At 37.0% G+C, this 23093-nt stretch overlaps 1 protein-coding gene across 1 annotated transcript in view; it reads left to right on the forward strand.

Annotated features, from left to right (window-relative positions):
* The first annotated feature begins 5778 nt into the window (after positions 1-5778).
* cmip (c-Maf inducing protein) overlaps positions 5779-23093 on the forward strand; it is a 58157-nt gene continuing 40842 nt past the window's right edge. The window contains exon 1 of the mRNA XM_042495532.2: positions 5779-6731. Within this exon, the coding sequence (XP_042351466.1) occupies positions 6405-6731 (327 nt within the window). The 5' untranslated portion in view covers positions 5779-6404. The remainder of the gene's footprint in view (positions 6732-23093) is intronic.

Below are 23093 nucleotides of genomic sequence, written 5' to 3' on the forward strand. Positions count from 1 at the left end.
TCAATACAGAAAAGACACCGTTGCTTAAAGTCTATATGCATCATAGTTTCAGATGATTTGCTCATTGTGGTCTAAAATCTGCTCCACTGGCTTTTTTTTATGATCAGCAAGACTATGTAAATCTTGAGCAAGGACAACAAAATCTTTTTATTGTTCTTAAAAAAGATAAATTCAAAATCCATTGGTCATTTTTGCTTAACCCTTTCCAACCAGGAGTGACATCACGTTTCTTTTGCTGCTTTCAGATGCCTTTCACAAATATTAAAACCCTCACACAGAGCAAATTAAAAGACACCAGAGCAACACTCATTAGAAAATTTTAGAGAAATGAATAGATACATTTTAAAAATAGATAAAGAATAATAAAAATTAGAAATCACTAAACATAAATAAAAAAATAATGTGAAAAATTATTATAAATTGACAAAAAAATCAACATTTTTTTTTAAAAAGTGCAATGTTCAGAAATTATTGTTAGTATTACTGACATATTATTGAAAAGGTTTTGTACAAAGTACTGTTAAGACACAAAAAAGTCAATATGAAAGCATCAACAATATGAAGAAAAAGGGAAAAAAATAAAAGTTAATGGTTTGACTAGCAGAGCTCAGGTGTCTCTTCACAGTATGTTTCTTTTCTCTGCAGTCAAATCATTCAACACATAAAAGAGATTAATTAATTTCTATTTTCTACAGAATCCCATTAAAATGTCTCTTTGATTACATTTTAGGGCTTTCTTCCCACAAACAGTCCGTGCTTTATTGATAATCAGTCATTCGTGCTGTACTTCTTTCCCCTTTGGCCTTCACTGACTGTTGACACAACAGCAGATAGTCTGCCAGCGCGCCGGTCAGCGAGTCGTAACTTGTCTCCAGAACAACACTGACTTGGATGACTGGTTGGTGATGCGGCAGGAAGGAGTCAGATGATGAGAGATTGTGGGTGGAACAAAAAAAAAAGGCTTTAGGAGAACTGCAGGAAGTCCCCAGAGGGGGGGCCAGGTGAAAATCTCAGCGCTGACACTGAGGTGGTTGTTGTTGAGACTCGGGGCCCTTGAGGAGGGAAGCTGTGAATCCTCTGTTCCCTGACACTTACATTTAGTACAGGCTGTTGCACCTTGCTGCTTGGCCCCAACACTCACCTGTGTTTTTAAAGCCTCGCTCCCTCTGGCTCATTCCTCCGGGAGTTTCAAACAGTGACGTCGTCAAGCAGTATATTTTCCACCCGCATTTGGAGGATGATATCACTCCCCACCCCCCACATGTGTATTAAATATAAGCCACGTGTGACCTGGAGTGCACTTTTCAGTTTGCATTTGAGGGATAGTTATCTGCCCTAATGTCAAGGTTTTTATACACACATCTGTGTTTGCTGCCACCACCTCAATATAATGAAGATGAATAGAATTTTCTCTTTGGACACGAGCGAGCAAGCAAAACTTTATTTATATAGCACATTTCATTCAAGGTGGAAGGACAAAGTGCAAGGTACAAGTTACAGGCACAAAACAAAGCCGCCACCTTGCAATAACAGTGATTCAAATCCATTAAAACTAAAAACTCTTAAAATAATAATTAAGAATAATGAAGAAGAAACCAATAAAAGGACAGACGTGTCAGAACTGATTAAAGAATGTAAAAAATTTAATTAAATAATAATACTAAAAGAAGACCATTAAAAGAAGATAATACATATGAATGAAATTATTTTTTAAATGAAAATATAATAAAATCAGAAAAACTGACAAATAAAAGATGATAACATATGAGAAAAACTAATAAATAGTATTATTTAGAAAAAGGTCAAATAATAGATAAACCAATAAACCAGTAAAAGTAAAAACCTAAGTTGTAACCAATGAAATGAAATTTAATTTACTTTAATTTAATTTTAAAAAATTGTTACTACCAAACAAATAGTATGTATTAAATAAAATAGAGATATTATTTGGAGGGAAAAAGTTGCTGTTGTTTGTTTAAAATAATTTTCAATAATGTGAATGCCACAAAAAAAAAAACTGTACTTGAGGAGGCACAAATATGAGAGACAATATCTTAAAATCTGGAATAATTAAACCACTGTGCGAAGGTTTACTAAATGAGTGCACTACAAATAGAAACTAAGGCACTGCCAAAATGAAATAAACAATGTAGGAAACAAAATCTATGTGTCGTCATTTTTTCTGTTTGTTGATATGAGTGCTATATGCATGAGGGTAAAAGGTCAACAAAATTAAATGAGGGGACTAAGTTTAAACTATAAAAAACTACCGTGTGCAGGAGGATTACCAACCTATCAGCTGTGCAGCAGCAGGTGCAACCACCACAGGTCAATGTTTTTTTAAAATGTGTCATGTTGGCCTGATATCTTTAAACTGTATTTTGTATAACTGAATATAACTGTCACCTCATGGTTTGTGGACTTCTGTTTTGAAACCTTAGGTTTGCCGTTTTGGCCATCGCCATCTTGGTTTTTTGGACCCTAAAATGTCAATATTTGGGCGAGAGGGTTGAGCTGTGGAGGAACGAGGGGTAGATCTGACTCGTAGGGTGTTTCTCAGAGTCAAGGAAGGATCCTAGAGACCTTTTTTTTTGTACCGGGCTTGAAATGTTCCAAACTGGCTTTTTTGAGCACTTCACAACTTTCTCAGTCTTTTTTTTTGCTCCTGTCCCATTTTTTAAAACACGTTATAGGCATCAAATTGAGAATAAGTGTATATTTACAAAAAAGACAACAGCAAACAAACAATAAAGTTAACACTCATATTTTGTCTTTGTGCAGTATTCAGTTAATGGAGGTCAAGAGAGATTTTCAAATCACTGTATTCTGTTTTTATTTACGTTTTACACAATGTCCCAACTTTTCTGAAATTCAAGGATAGATTATTGTTATTTCAGCCATTGCAGTACATGAAAAGAATGAAATTAAATACTCAGGTCTTGGTGATCATTATATAAAAATATTATAAGATTTTTTTTTAAAAAAAAGGGAGTTATTGAATGAATGAATGAATAAATAAATAAATTAGTTAGCAGTTTAGTATGAAAGTGTAAAAATCCTAAAATCTTAAAAACCGAGAAAAGAACAGAATTAAATACTCAGGTCTCTGTGATCATTAAATAAAAATATTATAATACATTTTAAAAACTCAGTTATCAAATGACTGAATGAATAAATAAATAAATGAGTGAGTAGTACAGTATGTAATCAATAAAAATCCTAAAATCTTAAAATCTGAGAAAAGAATGAAATCAAGCACTCTGGTCTGGGTGATCATTAAATGAAAACATTATAACAAATAAAAACACTGAGTTATTAAATGAGTAATTAAATAAATAGAGTGAGCAGTGCAGTATGTAAACATTAAAAATCCCAAAATCTCAAAAACTGAGAAAAAATGATTAATGTGCCCTGGGTATTATAAAATACATAGTATAATAAAAATATAATTAAAATACTAAACTGGAGTTTAATATAAAGATATGGATGTATTTCATTGACGTTTTTGACGGGAGATTTTAAAACGCGAAGTGGTTAAAATGCCAGCAGGGAAAATGACTGAATAATTGAAAAAGTACTGACGGAATCATGTTAATCAATCTGTGACGCCATTTAAGCAACAGCACAGGAAGCATTAAAAAAAACCTGATAGTCTATTAAAAGAAATCCACTTCCTGTGACCAGGTTTAATTTGTCAGTAACTGGAAACATGAGGAATTTCCCATGAGTGATGGTGCTGAGGCTCTTGAGGTGGAAGGTATGACCTCGGGGCTTTTAATGGCTCAACATCCACCCTGCTGAAGTATCCATGACAAAGGAGATAAATCTCTGCCAGGGTGTGCCGAGGTGTGCGTCTTTCTCTTTGCAGTAACTCGGCCGACCTGAGTCCAAACTTGATCTGGTGAGACTGACTGCCAGCTCACAGCTGCTGGAGGCCGTGAACACTACTGTGACTATGTCGACCAAATGAAGTATGTAAGGCACAATGGTTGTGTTAGACTAAAAGGTAAAAGGAATTGTGTGCTCAGACAACATAAAGTATTTTTTAACACATTGAGATTGCATTAAAAGACTATCAAGGTTCATGTTTTTACCAATAAATTTCCCTGATTTTTCCATGACTTTGAGGTAAATTTTCAAGACCACACACTTTCTGAAATGCATCGGTAAAAAATGATCAGTTCTTTTTCATTATTACCTTTTTAAATTTTTTTTTATTTAATTAAAAACAAACAAACAATGAATTCACAACAAGATTAGGTCTGAATATTTAAACATAACTTGTTTTTTATTTGTGAGAGGGGAGACGGTGGTGCAGGCCTTTTAAATCATTTTTTAAGCATTATTTTTTTTAATTTTGGCTTTGGGGAGGGGAAAACAACTTTAATTGGCTATGGTTTGACTTACAGTCATGCAGACATCCCAGTCTCAATAAATATATGCACCAGTGCTCAATGACTGAGTTTTGACGTGAATTTTAAGTCACCCCTTTAAGCATGGATACTCAGCTGGCTTTGCAGCAGCCCCGTACATGTTTCTGAAATTTTAGGACATTTTTTGAATTTTAGGATGTTTGTAGGATTTTGGACTATTTGTAGGATTTGGGACGTTTCTCCAGTTTTAGGATATTTCAGGACTTCGGCACGTTTCAAGGTTTTTAGCATGTTTTTAGGGTTTAAGGCCATTTAATGGATTTTTGGATGTTTCAGATTTTAGGATATTTCTACAGCTTTAGCAAGTTTCAAGGATTTAAGGACATTTGTAACATTTTAGGAGATTTCTCAGGTTTTAGGGATTTAAAGACATTTCAAGAATTCCTTGACATTTCCTCAGATTTTAAGACGTTCTCAGGATTTAAGGACATTTTTTCAGATTTTCAGATTTTTCTAGATTTTTTGAACATTTCTAAGATTTGTTTTTTGTGTTTTGTGTTTTTTGTTCTTGTTTTTTTATAAACAAGCTTTATTTTGATGCTGTTTTATGCACCTTATGTATACTAAAAATAGAATAGAAATTTATATTTGTAATATATTATTATATTATTCTATTTATATTGTATTTAGAAACTTTATTAATCCTGCGAGGGAAATTGTTTCGTTACAGCAGCAAATAAGAGAAGCAACTGAATATAATATTTGTTAAAAAGGCAAAATAATGCAAATATATATATATATACAAAGGAAAGCACTTAACATAGAATAAAATAGAATACAATAAAATAACAATATTAATAATAAAGATATGTACAGTATGTACAGAGGACAAACAACGACAAAAAAGCCAAAAAGATTAAGAAGAGCAATAACAAAAGTGCAAATAAGTGTGCAAAAAGTGAGCAAAAATAACAAAAAAATTCTTGGGTGAATCATTTTATTTTTTATTATGAATTAGTAAAGGACACCCTATCGGGACACAGATTTGGCCCGCGGGCCAAAAAATCACCACCAAGCCCTACCTGGGTGACATCACCTTCCGGTTCCTCCCTCTTAATTAACACGTTGCATCAACACCTTAACAGTAATCATCTCATCATCTACGCTGCTTCCCTGGAAAATGGTGTGGATTGTGGACTGCATCACTTCCAGCAAAAAAACAGAGCGATTCTCTTGAAGTCCCTGCGCCCTCCTCCATGCTTTTCTTTTTTTTTGTAAGCAAGGGGGGAGGGTGGGAAGAGGGGCGAGGTGAGGAGGAGAAGGAGGGGTAGGGGGGTGGGGTGAGCGTGCGCCCTCGGCAGACAGTCAAGCGCAAAAGACACACGGCTCATCCGCTCGCCTCCCCATTGACGTCAGTCCGGTATCACATGAACGAGCAGGGACCAATCGGCACGGCGCTGCCGGAGAGTGCTGGCTCCTTTACACCAAGATAGGGGGAAAAGACTGAATAAAAGGAAACCGTGCCAGTGAGCCTGTAATGACCACAAAACCCTTCGGAGGAGCCTAGCGCCGCCGCCATTGGATATTTTCCGCCGTTTTCTCGTTATTCCCATGCGCCCCTCGCCGTGGATTACTGTGTTTGGCACCGGGGCGGACGGAATGGATAAGGCCATGGCCCTAACATATTGAATAGCTCGTTGGTGGTGGGGGGGTGGAGGCGAGACGCGCACCGTGGAGACAATTTATGGGGCATTGTGCGGAGAGGAAAATGGTGGATTATTTGCACTGTATCACGAAAACCTTCCTCCGTGTGGATATCCTGCCGTGAGACACTGATCGTGGCATTTCTGCGCCTGTCTCGGCCGTGTCTACAGTCACTCAGGTCGTGTTAAAGCGGTGGGTAGGTAGGTACCCCCCCTCCAGCTCGATCCGAACGACCTTATTTTAAAAAATTTACATGTAGGATTCTTTGACGCCCTCCCTTCTCCGAGAGTCACATTTGGAAACAATAAACTGTTGGATTACTGAACTATGGATTTCACCAGCGGCAGCGGCGGCGGCGGAGCCAACGAGCTGCACAACAACCAGTTTTATCAGTGCGAGGAGAACAAGCCTCTGCTGGGGGAGATGTCGGAGGGGAATAATAACACCAAGCTGAGCGCAGGGCCGTGCAAGAGGTCCCTGCACCACTGCAGTAGCAGCGGGATGCGATACAAGCTGCTGCACGAGGGGGACATCCAGGTATGCGTGGTCAAACACCCCCGCACCTTCCTCAGCAAGATCCTCACCTCCAAGTTCCTGCGGAGATGGGAGCCGCACCACCTCACGCTCACAGACAGCAGCCTGACCTCGGCCACCGTGAGTTGCTTTTCCAGCCTTTGTGTGTGTGTGTGTGTGTGTGTGTGTGTGTGTGTGTGTGTGTGTGTGTGTAAGTAAGTAAAAAAACATGCAAGGATTCACATTCCACAGGCAACTTTGGTGTTTGTCTTTTCTTGTCTGGACGCAGACGCGCACCGAGATTACGCACACTCTGTTGACGCAGTTCAGAGGAAAAAGGCAGCGTGTCACTGCTTTCATGTCTCGTGCTTCTGTTGGTGTGGCCTTCACCCCCACCATACCCCCCCACCCCATCACTTCCGTATGCAACACCTTTCATACCTGTGACCCGCGGCCTTTTGGTTCTCACACACATGTGCAGGGGCCAAGATCCCTTGAAGTGTCTCCAGTGGTGTAAGGTAGTTCCGAGGGGCCCCAGGGCACACTATAATGATGGGCCCTAGTAAGGGGTGTGCCATATCATGTCGTCCATAATAATAATGTTAGAATTTTTAAATAATTTCAAAAGAAAAATTCATATCGTGATAATGGCAATATTTCGACTTGTTGGCATTATGGCGTCAAAAAGCGGGTTTCCATTAACCTTCAAATTGCTCAAATTGGAATTGTTATCAAAATAATGGAAACAAGTCAAAAAATTCCCATTAATCGCAAATAAGTTTTTACACTCGCATGAGGTGATGTTTTAGGCGATTCAAAAACAGCCATATTTCTCAAATTTTCGCTTTTATATATAGGTCACATGATGTACAACAGAGTGATGGTAGGTCATGATGCAGCAGGCGCTTCAACAGGTGTTAATAACATTGCATAACATTAACATGCATGCAATATCTATATGACAAAATAACCATAGAAAATAAGAAAGTATCTGTTTAATTCCATTGTTGTTTTTATTGTGTATGTAGAATAAGCATCATATTTTGTTTCAGATTTCTCCTGAAATTTTACAAAAAACAAAAAGAGAACCATGGTAGAGGTGAGATTATCTTTACTCGGGAATACAAATGGCTAGATATAGTAAGCAATTTAATTTTTTTTGTGCACAGGGGTATTTCTAAGGTGGCACTCTCTGCAAAGCTTTCATCTAACACAGTGTCGCAGGGGCCCCCCTCACCTCATGGGCCCCGGTGCGGCTGCACTGTCATTATCTACACCCCTGTGTCTCTCACTGATCATTATTTGGCCCCTGGAGGCTTTTAGCAGGTTTAAATTCCTAAACTAAATAATTAAACAACAAAGATCTTCTCTTAATAGTCCCTGGAAATGAAACCCATCAGCAGGGGGTCTGTTTGTGTGTGACATGAAACCAGCTGAGAACCCCTACTGCAGCAGCCTGCATCCCCATAACAAACTGGTGTTTATGTGGTGCTACCTGCCTGCAGAGCGGACGATGTGCCATCTTCAATGATACTGTTATTCTCATAATCTGACAGGGCGGTTTAGCTTAAGTTATGTAAATATTTAAAGGATATTTCCACTGTTGATCAGCTGCTGGGCTACTCAGTGTATCAGTCCAATGCCAATAGGCCTGTAAGTCATCATAAATATTACTATGCATGAATATTTTAACTACTGATTGAGTGATAAAAGCAAAGGAAGAGACACTTTGACTCTACTTGGTCATCCTGACAGCAACACAACCAAACAAATATATATAACAGGAAATTAGGATCTATTTTCCCTAAACATACAATTATCCTAATTGTTTTCTATCCTGTATCTTCAACACATAAACCCTTAGAAACCCATAGCCGCGTCACATTTTTTGTGCTGCTTTCAGAAGCCTTTCACAGGTTTTTAAACCTTTGAGCCTGGAGCAAACTGATGCGATGTTTTTAAAAAAAACACAAGGAAAAAAGGTAATGAGCAACTGGTTAAGAAATGTTCCACAAATTGCAAGTAATGAGTAGATTCAGGGAATTATTTTGAAAAAGCCAGAAGAAAATGTCTAGGAAAAAGAGAAAAAATATATTAATAGGTTGTTATCCTTATTTATTTGTTTATTTTATTTTAATCTTTTTTCCTCTTTTCAGGTAATTTTCTTGTACTTTTTACTAATTTCTTGCAATTTTTTTTCAGTTATTACTTCTTTTGTTGTTTATGGCCTTCTTCCAAAGTTTTGAAACAAATCAAGCCAATTGGCTCAAGTTTCTAAGGGTTAACTATACACGCACACACACACACACACACACAAACACAAACACACACAAACACAAACACACACACACACGTATATAAATATGAATATATATATATATAGTTAACTACAAAAGGGAGCCATGTCTGTAACCATTTGTAATATTTTGTAAGTCAGCAGAATAATGACAAAATAATAGAAGCCTTTATTTCCCCTTCTGTTAATATCAACACCGCTGACATTTTCCACAAAGCCAGGCCCATTGTTTTATCAACACACCTTGTTAGAGGCTTTTTGGATGTCTGCCTATCACACCCGAGCTAGAGGTGTGCTTACAACAGTGTGTGATGTCTTGAAGACTGTTATTATTGAGGAAAAGTGGACGTGGTTGAGGGTTGGTGCACCCGACCGTGGTTTACCTGCTTGTCTACAAAAGATTTATGCCAGAAATCTCAATAATTCAGCTCAATTAGTCGTACACACGACCTTAAGAATAATAAAAACAGATATTATTAAACCCTATAGGCCCTTTTTTGATAGCTTGTGCTCGTTCTTATGGGTGTAACAGGATGATATAAGTCAATGATGCACTGAAAGGTTATTTTGTTGTGAATTAATGAATCTGTGAGACATGCTTGGGTAGATAACACCTGATCATGAGGCACAATGTCATGGAAGTTCCCTCATGGCAACCGCATAGCTGTAAACACAGCATGCTGCTTCATGAATCCACTGATCTGATCCATGATCCTGGTAGTTTATTGGCTCTTTTGCTTAATGTTAGCGAGTTGCATTCACTGGTTTGTGGTAAAACCGCACGATGGCTGATTGCTTAAATGTAGCTCCTGTTTGTTAACACATAATACAGGATCAGTATTACTGTTCACTTTCGAGCATCATTATCAAATAGGGGTGGGGATCAACAGAGGCCCTACAGTACAATATTATAATGCTACTAAAGTCACAATACCAACTCAGTGCACCAAACTTGCTTTCTATGCATCCAACTACAGAGACAATTTAACCCTTTGGACCCTCTTTGATATTACACACACTCGTATCGCTCTGTGCACAACATGTGCTTTGAAAAAATATTATACATTAATATTATTTTTTACTTTCACTGAGGTAATTTTTTCAAACCAACATCAGTCCTAATCATAAAAATGAAATATTCTTTTTTTTCTTTTTTTTTGGAATTTTAACCCTTTAAATGCCAGGTTTTTGTCATGATGCCACTATTTTTTTAGACAAAAGAAGGAAAAAAAACCAAAAAATGAATTATTTTCAATATACTAATTGCTAAGTAGATTTTTTTTGGATGATCACAGCCTGAGATATGTCAGTGATTTGCAGCAACATTGATTGTGACTGCACTTAATGGAAACAGCATGCATTTTCTCTATATGCCAAAAAACTGATGTCATCAAGTGGAAAATAGTACAGATTTAAAATTTCGAGGCAAAAGCCCAGAATGACACCCAGAATAATACAATGCATGTTTTCGTGCTTTGATGGCTGTGGGATCAAAAATTGCAGTTTCAATGGCACATATTTTAGTTAAATAGTCTGGATTTCAAATATCTGTTTTTCATGTTGCAGGTACAGACAGTGAAAAAATTTGCAAATGTGCATAGAATGCAGAAAGTGCTATGGTGCTAAAACTGTTACAGTATGCATGTCTCACTCTGCACCGAGGAAAGTCAAACTTGGACTGAAATGTTTGCATTTTTTGCACTCTATGTACATTTTTTCACTGTCTGTACAGCCCTGCGACATCTTAAATAGAGATATTTGAAATCCAGATTTTTTTTGTTCTGTGTGTGAGTCATCTTTCACTACATTGTGATATTTTTTTCTTACTTCAGCCCCAGAAAAGGAGACAAACACGGGGTAGTTTTTTAAGGCGCAGCTCAACCCATGCCTACCATTGTACATTTCTGTACATCACGGATATGTAACATTTGTATGCTTTAATATATATAATTTGAACTTTACATTTTAAAAATGTTGTGGTTAACCCTTTGAAACTTGCGCAAATCAGCATGATTTCTTTCAAAAACATGTAAAGAAGGCTATAAGCAACTTAACCAACTTAACTTTCCTCCCAAATTAGCAAGACATTAAGAAATTTACCTGAAAATAAGCAAAAACTGAGAAGTAAAAAACAAAAAGAGACAAGAAAAAGGTGCAAAAAATTAAAAATATATTTTTAAAATAAATAAATAAAAAAAAAATTCAGGACAATTTTGCTTTTTAAAAAAAAATAATATCTAATAATTTCCCTACATCTAATTTTCACTGTCACTTTCTCGCTACCTTTTAATAATTTTTACTGCATTTTCTGGACATTTATTGCTAAGTTGCTCATTGCCGTTCCCCATACCTTCAAAAGAAATAAAACCAATTTTCTGTGGTTCCATAGGTGTAAATGCTTGAAAAAGGCGTCTGAATGCAGCACAACAAAACTGACGTCAGTCGAGGTTCTAAAGGGTAAACGGGATGAGGATAGGGCACAAAATACACTTTGTTACGATTAGCAGAAGATCATTTTTTGGCTTAAATAAACAGTTCTAGTGGCACAAAAGCTGCTGGAAACAAAGTGATTGCTTGCTAAAAAAACAACCCGATGTCACACCGTCCATCCGTTTGGGTGAGTTTTACTTTGTTTCTGTTGAGTTTGAATGACGTGCGTTTTGTGATGCGTTAACGAAGCAATCAAAACTCGTAAGTCTTCTGCGACCGAGAGAAAGTTGAATTCACAGCTGTATTTCTCTGTTTAATAAGGAAACTAGATGTGAGAATATTATTTTTGTTATTATTTTGTGGGTTTCTATTGATTATGAAACCGCTGATGTTATATGTGCACTTAGTCAGCGTCTGCATTGGTCGGACATAACGTTAGACTTTTGGTTGAGTGATAGCAAACACCGTTTTTGACTTTATGTGCTGGTCTGTTGTGTATATTTGAAAGAATTCACAGTTTTAATTAACATCTGGTGAAATAACTATGTGCTGTTTGGGAGGGTGTGTATTTTTGATCACATTTCCTTGATGTGGTTTAATGTGGCGTGCTGTGAGTTTTTTTTACGAACCAGTGATTCTTTATTGATTGTGGTTGTTCTGGGGAAACAGGCAGCCTTCGAACTTTGGCCAGTCAACAGCAGCCATCAGTGATTGCCAGGAAATCATCTCTATGAGAACAGGAATTAAGCAAAACCAGACCGTGCAGAGACGTTCAGAGGGCCAGGTGCTCCGAGTTAAAAAAGGGGCCAACAAATTAAAACACCACACTCTAAGGTGGGCCAAATTTAAAGCATAACTGGTTGAATTATGCCAACTCATTTTAAAACAGAATGCAAAATGTATGTTTAAACAGTTTGTTTTAACTTAAAAATGTCTGTGTCTCGGCTGCCTTCAATTTTTAAGTTGACTGAATTTGAGAAAACAAGTTTAATCATAAAAAATGACCTCAACTTGTCTTTTCAAATTCAGTCAGCTTAATTTTTTAGGCAGCCAGGACATTTTGTTAACATAAGTTAAAACATTTTTTTTTACAGTGTGTAATAAATAATTATGAGGAAATGATGAATGTTCTGATAACATTTGAGCTGACTCTCAAATACTGTCCAGTAAAATAACATCAAAAGGTCATAATCATAATGAACAGCAATCTTTTGAAAATTTCAAATAACCCAAGCATATCCAATGTCTGGTCAGGGGCCCAATTGTGACCCTTAAACCAATTTTAAATGGCTCTTGGCCTGACTTTCAAAATATACTTTATGTGCCCCCCCACAAAATATTGGTCAAACAAACAATATGGCTTTTCCCCTCCTGGAAACGATTAATCAATATCTTTATCTGCCAGCTATGGCATGTATTTACTAGCTTTTACTAGTGAATCTTGTGGTTCTCAAACTACTGTGTATGCGAGGCGTCTGCACTCAAAGATATACTGTAAACTGGAATTTTGTTGCCTAATGCTATTACACTATTTGTTTTACAGCAAAATCTTTCGAAGGATCTCACAAGCGTACACTCAACATAATTCAATGGACCTATCACCATCGCCGAAATAAATGCATGGTTGGAGGACAAAAAAAAAAAACATTTTAAGTTGCAAACATAATTTTGATGACTAATTGTGTGCAGTTTAAGCTTAAATGTGTGTTAACTGATTTAAAGCAAAATTTAACTTGTGATAAAGTAATGAAATCGGTGTGATAATTTAACTCTTCTCCACCTTCACTTAAGATGCCTGCAGAAATTCAGACAGCTAGGATGTTGTGTTAGAGACCTGCAGGCCAAACAATTATAACGCAAAGGACATTTTCTTAAAAACTTGTGTGTTCACTATCAGTTATTCAGTAAGCGTTACTTAAAAATGCCTGTGATTGCAGAAGAGAAGGTAATTCTCCTAACTCAGTAATAACAATAAAAATAGGAAGAAATGCAGCCCAGCGTGCTTTGCAACAAAGAAATTACATGCACCAAGTGCTTTACATAAAATGACGTAGAAGATGTAAAGACGTTATAAAAACTTGCATGTAAAAAGAAATTAAGATCAGAATATAATACATAGAATGCATCTTCACATGGATAAAACCTACTTAATAATACATGTAAAATAAGATCTAAAAAAGGATAAAAATGGGATGCTCAGAATACATAACATAAGGTGATATGAATAAAAAAATGAGTGTAAAAATAGAGTGTATAAAATGCATAAAATGTAGTGTACTCATTGCATGCATCATTTGTTTTGTTTTGTTTTTGGGGCAAATAATTTGTTTTTAGGGTGTAGGAGATGTTTTATTGGTTTTGCTTCAAGAAAACAAACACAAACAGTCACTGACTGCCGGGGCTGGCTGTCACAAAGGACCCCTGACCCTAAACCCCAAACCCTGAACCCTGAACCCTCAGACTAATGGAAATGTTTTGTAGGATAACTATGCACTTCGATGCTTTTAAGCCATCAGTTAAACGTCACATATGTGCTGCACATTTAGTTAACATAGAAAGTGAGAGCATTACTCAGAATGGTGTCATTTATCATGAGCTGCCCTTTTAGTAAACCATAGTCTGCTGTGTATTTATGACAGGAAGCTGAATGAGACCTCAGTGGAAGATAATGTTAATGCTAATTCTTGTCTTTTGAATCAAGTAAAGTGGGTGAATTATACAGAAATTCTCTCGACTTGCGTGTTTGTTTCGACGATGACACCCTGTGTACAGCGATCATGCGTCCGGCTTTTCGACGATGTCACGTATTCTTTGGTCTGTGACGGCTGGAATATGAGGAAAAGGGTTTTTTTCTTTATTCGGGGTTGAAGGATGAATGTGCATTTCCTCAGTGGAGCTGTTGTGCTCGGTGTCGAGCGGAGCGCTCATGTGGGCTGAGGAACAATGCTGAGCCATTTGCTCTGCTGTCTCACAGAGACGACTTCCAAAAAGGAGGCAAAGAGCGTTGACTCTGCGTCTCCGACAACATCCCCACGCACAGCAAATAATTGAGATTACTGTGAGAAAAAGAGCTTTGTGAAAGTGAGCGTGGCTGCCAAGAGGGTTTCATTAGTTTCAGTAACTAAAACCTCATGAGTCCTGTTTCAGTTAAAGCAATGTTCACTTTTCGGAAACTTAAATTCTGTGAAACGATTTCGCCTTTTTTGAGAGTTGTGTAGAAAATAACACAATCATAACAGAAAAACTAATTTCTTTGATTTACAGTAATTTAAGGAGGATTCGGCATATTGACGGGTGCTTCTCCTGAAGTGTGTTTTTCTACATGTGTGTGTGAGAAAGAGTTGTGACTCACTTCTCCTCCTTTGACAGACCTGCCTGCCAGGATTGTAGTCAGAAACCTAACTTACATCACATTTGCGTAAGAAGGGCGCTAGTGCAAGTAAGCACTTCCTGTGGAGCGCCTTGATCACAAAAGGCCCGAGATGAAAGGAATCTGGTTGTGCTGCGAGCATGAGGGGCTCATTATAGGTAGCAAGCCGTGAGACGGGAGCCTTTTAGAAATCAATCAGGGAGGCTTGAGTGTCTTCTGGTCACGTCTGCAGTGTCTAATGATTATGTAAGAGGCCCCACTGATCTATTTTAGAGATGGTACTTTTTGGAGTTAGGTCAGTGTCTGTTCTGCTTTTACTGGAGATCTTTTTTGGTGTTTAAGTTTGTAAAAGAATAATCTATTTATGAAGGTTATCCACGCCTAACATTTTATCTTTGGGTTCATACAGTCATGAAAATCCTGGAAAAGTCATGGAATTTGAAAATAGCTATTTCCAGGCCTAGAAAGGTTTCTGAAAACTAGATACACATAAATAATTTTGGAAGAGTCAGGGAATTTTATTTTACAAACTTGTATCGGAAAATTAAAAAAAAAATCCAACAATAATAGCTGTTCCTTTTTTTTTTTTTTTATACAGTTTCTGTCAGTGAAATATGGTGAATTTGGGGGATTTTTTTAAGAAAACATGCCTGGCATGATTTTTTTTAAAGAAATCCTCCTAAATTTAAAAAAAGAAAAAAAGAAAAAAACGTTTTTTAAAAAAGATAAAAGCAATTTCTTTCATTAAAATCACCCAAAACTTTCAAAGAAAAACACATTGTCAACGTATTTATTTTATAATAGCCACAATAAAATTTAAAGAAAAGAGATTACCTTTTTTCCTTTAAAGGTAGCCAACAGTTTCAAAGGGAAAAAAAGCTTTTTTTCTTTAAAAATCTCTGATAAAGAACTGATAAAGAGTATTGTTGGCCATTTCAGAGAAACTTTAAAATTTTCCTCAGAGTCATGGAAAAGTCTTGAACATTTATTGGTAAGAATATGTGTGAACCTTGGATGTTCTTACTGTATTCATGTGTTTGAAGAGCATCCTGCTCTTAGCTTGCAAGTCTTTTTTTGTGGCTTGACGTGTGGGAGGTGAGAAGGTTTCACCTTACAATGTATGAAAACAACAACCAAAAACAGCATTTTATAGCCATTGTGTGAAGCAGCGTTGAACTAAATGGAAATAAAACTGATCATAGTGATAAACAACACCAGTTGCAAAGACAGAAGCTGTTCTGTGTGAGTCAAACACCAGCAGGGAATGAATTGCTGGCTGTGTCGTGTGCCAGTATAGTTGCAACGTCCGATTAGCTTAATCTGAGCTGAGTATGTAAATGAAAGTGAGGCTGTGTAATGTTTGCTGAACACTTGGACACAGAGGCCACAAGTGACATTTACTGGGAAATGATAAAAGCTCAAATTAAGTGTAACAGTAGTGAGTTATCACAGGGTTTCCCACACATTCGTTTATTTGTGGCGGGCCGCCACAACTAAAATATCTGCCGCCACAAATAGATTTATGGAGCTGCACTGTTGATTCAGAGAGCTATGGAAATGTAAATATTAGGGCTGCACCTAACAATTATTTTTTTACCGATTAATTTTTCGATTAATCGATTAGTCTTTAGATTAATCTGGTGGGTCTAAGAGTTTGCTTTTACTTACAAACACCTGCAAACAGCTCTTCTCATCCATCGATTGATTGGCACATAAATTATTCACAGTGCGAGTGATAAACTGCTGCTGAGGAAAAAAAAAGAACTCACAGATGGCCTGCTGCGATGCGTTCACACACCCACAAAAACGTCAGATTTTAGAGTGAAGACACAAAAAACAAATTGATTGGTTGCAGGCTGTATGAAGGCAGAGGACACTTAGACCCTTGAGCTGTGAGACAAAATATCAAACTGGAGGTTGGACTGTCCTCAAAAATGAAACTCATGTTTACTATGTAAAGAAGACCGGCGGGTTTTCATTTCAGAGTTTGCACAAAACTGAAGCGATATTTTCGAATTGTCGAATAAACACAAATGTGAGATGACTACGTTTCCATATAATGATGTTCTGCGACTTCTCTGGCAAAAACATTCCAAGAAAAATGCTGATGGATGTTCAAAACATTAGCAGGTTTATTTCTATTGCAGCCACCGCACTAGCTGTCATTATTTCTAATCAAAGGTGACGTAGGCAAGCCCCTTACACATGTTAGGGGTTTCTGGGAGGTGATAGTGCACGATTTCACAGAGGAATTGTGGATTCAAAACTTCCAGATGATCCGCTCAGCTTTTGAAGAGTTATGTGATGCAATAACAGCTCTTGTAGAGACTCTTTGACTCTTTGTTGTACATCAGGTGACCTATTGGAGTTAAAAAAGTGTCTTCATTGCAGTTTGCAAAATATGGCTTTTTTGAATCGCTTGAAATACCACCTCATGGACGTTTCACGTTTCCATTAGACGTATTTTATATTCGCAGTTTTATGGTAGATAATGAAAATCCGCCGAGTGTGTGGACAAAGATGGTAGAACAGGACATGTGTACCAGAAAGCTCCTCAGACTGAAGCGTGTGTGCGCGTGTGTGTGTGTGTGTGTGTGTGTGTGTGTGTGTGTGTGTGTGTGTGTGTGTGTGTGTTTGCTGAAGCAGAACCAGAGAATGTGGCAAAAAAAGTATAAATCCTAAACAGCTGGTCACACAGCACGTCACGCTGCTCCTCAAAGCAGAAGTAGCACAAGAGAACTTATTGGTGTTATTGATTTAATGCAAAATAAAAGGAACAGAAATTACAGTCTATGAGGTCTCACACACACACACACACACACACACACACACACACACACACACACACACACACACACACACACACACACACACACACACCAGGCTATGAAAAGCTCTGGGCAGACCAGGCTCAAGTACATGTTCATATTCAAATACTGGATCCTCCCAGTTTTGTTTGAACAATGCAGCCATTTGGCAAAGATTTGAGTTAAAGTCAGGAGTGACAACGGTCTCGGCCATATTGATTTATGGTATTTAGAAAAGATTGGAATTGGACTCGTTCCCCTTATTTTGCCTTGCTATGTGTGTCTGTGCCTGATGGATAACATGAAGGAAAACAGAGAAACCAAACATGAGCGTATGCAGGGAGCAAACTCTTGACAGGGAATGGAGACTGCAGCGTCATTCTCTATTTGTGACTGTTTTTAAGGCCTCCGAGCCGGCGACAGCCGCGACCGCAGGCATTATGTTTTTGGGTCTGTCCAATTCTCATGTACGCAATATCTCAAGAACGCCTTGAGGGAATTACCTCAAATTTGGCACAAACGTTCACTTGGACTCAACTATAAACTGAGTGAATTTTTGTGGTTAAATGTGAAGATCACTGTGATCTCAAAAACATGTTTTTGGCCATAACTCAAGATTTCATACTAACTATGACAAAATCTTACACAAATGACTAATAGGATAAAATGATGAAGTAACGGCATTTTATTTTATTTCTATTTTTTTCCCACAGCTTTTTCAGGCAAACAAGAACACAAACATACACAAGAGCACAGATGATTGACATTCTACACAGGACATAATGAATAATATTAAATTATCATATTATCAATACATAAATCAATAGAAATCTTAAAAATAAAAAAATGGACATAGAAAGAAACAATTGATTTCAACTCAACACTTTCCTCTCTTGCTCTTACAAATAACAAAAAAAAGCAACACATTTTCAGACTATTACAAAAACTTACCCTGCAAAAACTTTTTTCTGGCAATAATAACAACAATAATGATAATAATAATAATAATAATGATGATGATGATGATGATGATAATATATACAGCACCTTTTAAAAACAGAGCAATAAAAGCAATGAAAACATAAATACAAAGAAATAGAATAAATAAAACATAAATTAAAAAGATAAAATATATAAAAAGGTGACATCCCATAGAAGCAAGTCTATAAAAATGGGTTTTAAGTTGTGATTTTGGGTTTTAAGTTGTGATTCTGCGCGCTTTATCTCTTCAGGGAGGTCGTTCTACAGCCGAGGGGCTCCGAAGGCAAAGACACGGTCACCTTTAGTTTTAAGCCTCGACTTATTCAACATCATTAACTCAGAAACAGAAAGGGAGACATTTGGTCAGATGCTGCATTGGCGACACTGATTTTGGGTGTCCACCTTAAATCTGTGCCGATTGTATAGATCGTCTGTGCTGCCATATTCTGTCACGGCTGCACCTTTGTGTCCTGTCCTGTTCTTGTGGTCGTCCACCACAGGCTCACTGGTTCTGCAGATATTGAGTTTCAGGTGATTGGCATTGCACCGTGTAACAAAGCATTCTTTGATTTCTCTGTAAAAATAGTCTCTAAATGAAGACAGCATATCTTTTTTACTGGAAATGATTCACTGGACTAAATATCAGTATAGTAATACCCTCCATCATGCCAAAACACACTTCATACTTGTTTATTAAATGTCTTTAAAGTTTTCACTGCATATATGAGTCTGGACAGACATGGATGTAAACTGCAACTTGACTGGTTGGTGAACCGTGGCGTGGTTATTCTCGTTAGTCATGACTTTCAGGGAAACTGTGGGTTGTGTTTAACCATGAGGAAAATAAAGAAATTCAGCCAGGGCAGCGAGAAGTCGCACACCAACCTCCTATAGCTGAATGCTATGGCTGCACTACTAGTTTGCATGTTTTGGTGATTTATGCACAGCTGTTTCACAGGCAAATTGGCTTGAGTTCTTTCAAAAACATGGGAAGAAGGCAATGAGTAAGAAAAAAAAGAAACGACCAGGAAATATGCAAAATATTTGTTAAAAAAAAAATCAAGAAAAATAAAAAAAACAGCCAAACAAATAAGAAAGATACATTTTTAAAAAGGAAATGACCTGAAAAAACTGCCTAAAATTTACAGTACTAGCATTAAAATAATTTAAATATATAATTATGATCAAAGGTTTAAATGTTGTGAAAGGTGTTTTAAAGCAGGACAAGAAAAGTGATGTTGCTTCAGGTTTCAAAGGGGAACAGAGGTTATAATTACAGTAATAAGTGAAATAGGCCCTAAGGTACATACAGAGGAAAAAAGTAGTTGAGATTAGCAATGAAATTCAAATGAGAGCCAAAAAAAGGCTTAAAAGTATGTTTTAACAGAGCTGCACAATTAATCAAATATTGATTTCCATCACAGGTTTAGATTTCCACAAATAAATGAACATGATCGACTGCAATATTATTGCACAAAATGCGCGCTGATAGAAAACTCTGCTGCATATCAAATACAGCAATTTCTAAAATAGCAGCCATGCAGCTGTCATGCTTCTGCGCTCACCCTGCAGCAGCGGCCTGAGAAAAACTTTTCTTAACGTTGCGGCTGCAGCCCAAAAATAGAGGAGGAATGACATTATGTGCAAAGTGCATGAAACTTGTATCTGCACCACAAAGCAGCTCAACTGACCTGTTCAACCATCTGAGAAAACAACATAATCTGCAGCACGATGAATGCATGAAGGCGAAGAACAATGTCACTAACGTTACAGCAAGTCACCGTATTCGTCCAGCTCCCAAAGATGGACGAATATCTATATTTTGTTTCTTGGAGACGTACAAAATTTTTTGGAAAAAAACCTTTTTTTTAAGTCTTTTTTTGACGCACAACACAGTAGCATAACATGAAAGTAAAAGTATTGTTCAGTTTATTAACCTCTTTAAAACCTGGATTAACATAAATTTTCTTGTGCTGGGTTTAGATGCCTTTCACAAGTATTGAAATCTAAAAATCTATTGAACCACGAGCCAATTGGTTTGATTTCTTTCATGGGAAAAACTCAATAGCAACTTGGCAAAAAAAAATGTAATTAGTAAATTAGTTAAAAAAAAAAAAAATCAAGCTAGGGGAAAATGTCTTTTAATCCATATTTATAATGATCGTAATTATATATTTAATATAACATTATGGAATCGTTAGTATTATTTCTTAAGCATTTTTTTCAGGTAATATCCGTGTTTGTTTGTTGTGTTTTTTTTTTTTTTTACTTTCCTTTTCTTGATAATTGTTAGGTAATTTTCTTTTTTTAACTTTGCTTTTTTGATAGTTTTCTGGTAACGTTATTGTACCCCCCCCAAATTTATTGCAGTTTTTGGAGCAATTTCAGGTTTGAAAAGGTTAAATTTGAATGTGCCATAAAATATGTTGTCCCTAAAAATCAGTGAATAATCTTGATAAATACTTGTGATGTTAGTGTTAATTAAAATAATTGTGATTGTCATTTTGACCATGATTGCGCTGCCCTAGTTTATAATGTGGAAAAACAAAATGAAATATTGCGTTATTATATTAATGTGTAAAATTTTAGTCCCTTGTTCTTAGCAGCAGCTATAGCTGATGACTCTTGTGCATGAGAGCCAACGACCTTTAATCTGGATGATGAGAAGTCATATAAAGACCAGGAAAACTATTTTCCATTACAAGTCATTCTGCGTCTGTCTGTTGTTTTGGAACACAGTCAACAGAGCAGCGAGACAGTCCTCAAAGACGAGAACGAGCAGTCAAACTGAAACCCACCCCAAAATTAGCAAGAAATTATTAAAAGACGTTACGATAAAAGTACCTAGAAAATTAGCCCCAAAATAAATAAAAGAAAAAAAGAAAGATAGTTTAAAAAAGGCCATGACCTAAACAAAACCTTGGCATAACTGCTTTATTTCTTTCAAATACATGAGAAAATGACCATGAGCAACTTAAGAAGAAATTCCCCAGATATTGGCACGAAATTAGAAAGAAAACACAAGAAAATTACTTGAAAATCAGAGGAAGAAAAAAACAACACATGAAATGAGAAAGTTAATAAATAAATAAATAAATAAATAAATAAAAAAGAAGATGAACTGGAAAACTGCTTTAAAATTTCATTTTTAAAAAAAAATAAATTAATAGTCTGCTAGCATTTTAAGAAATAATTATCTAAATCTACGAATTTCTTTTAGTTTGTGAGAGACTTCATGCCAAGTTCCTTATTGCCTTTTCACATTGTTATCTGAAAGAAATTGCACCAATTTCCTTTGAGTTCAAAGGTTTAAATACCTGTGAAATGCGTCTGAGGGAGCACAAGTGAAGTAATGTCGATCCAGGTTTCAAATGGTTAAAAAGACGTAGAGAAAGCAGGGTGGAGGAAGGTTGAGTTGGTAATAAGAGGCCGATGCGGTGAAAGACAGTCGAGGTGAGGTTAAATGATGCTCAGCCTGCATGTGGGAACCAGAACTAGATCATGGGAACCGAGAGCTCATCTGATGTGACACATTTAAAACATGCAGTCTGGTCTCCTTTGGCTGCATTTTAAAACTATCCTTTCATTACCTTCGATGGGGGCTTCGATATTAGTCATTAGCAGAGACCGCGTTTGCTGTTCAAAGATTCAGCTCTACATACCGGACTAGTCAGCGGTTTGGGAGAATTTACGATAACGATCCCACAGCTTTAGTGCCTATTTAGAATAGTTGCCATATTTTTTACTTTGCTTTTTTCTTTTTTTTCAGATCTGTGGTTAGCTGCTGTCAATGAAACTTCCTAAATCTGTTTTGTTTTTGGTTAATATCTGTGCAGGAGGCATTGAGTTTTGTTGTCAGAAGCCAAAAGCGACACTTTGCCAGTTTTCCAACCAGCTTTGTTTCATAACAATGGGTGTAGTATGTGTGAAAGACCTGAAAACTTCTGTCCATCTTGTCAGCGCCCAGATCTCCCTGCTCATTTGCCAGACAAAATTTACGCAGACTCAAGGGCTGTTGCACGAACCACAGATTGTCCTCATTTTTGTTCGCCCGCAGTCACCACGGACACAAGAGCTGTGCTCAAAACTATTCGCTCACTCACTCACGATTCTCTGTGTAGCGTGTAAGAAACAGTGAAATATGGGGAATAACCTGACGAGATTTCGGACACTGCACTAGAATCTTCTGAACGCCATATTCGTGTGACGCTGCGGGAGCGCCCAGTGTCACGTAAACAAACCGAGCTCTCAGGCGGACAAATGAATGATGTGTACTGTACATTATTCTAAATATTTAGCATTAAGAGCAGAGTGCCGCTTCAATAAATTGAACTGGAGAAAATCAGGAAATACAAAATAAATGTATAAAAATACAAGAAAAATTAGCAATAAAGGCTGTTTTATTTCAGGCTGTTTCAAATAAAGGCCTTGGTAAACATGGCCACTGTTACTAAAGTTAACACTAGCTGCATAAATATGTTCAGAAAGTGTCTTCAGAGCAGTTTGTAGCTCCCGAATGAGTTTCCATGCTGTTTAGAAATCGGAGTGTGTGTTCGGATTAGTTGTTCAGTGGCTCTTATTGAAAAAGAGAACCGTCAGCGACGTAGCCTCCTTGAAAT

This window comes from Plectropomus leopardus, chromosome 7 (assembly GCF_026936395.1).
Source record: "Plectropomus leopardus strain MGB_pleo_1.0 chromosome 7, ASM2693639v1, whole genome shotgun sequence".
Taxonomy (NCBI): domain Eukaryota; kingdom Metazoa; phylum Chordata; class Actinopteri; order Perciformes; family Serranidae; genus Plectropomus; species Plectropomus leopardus.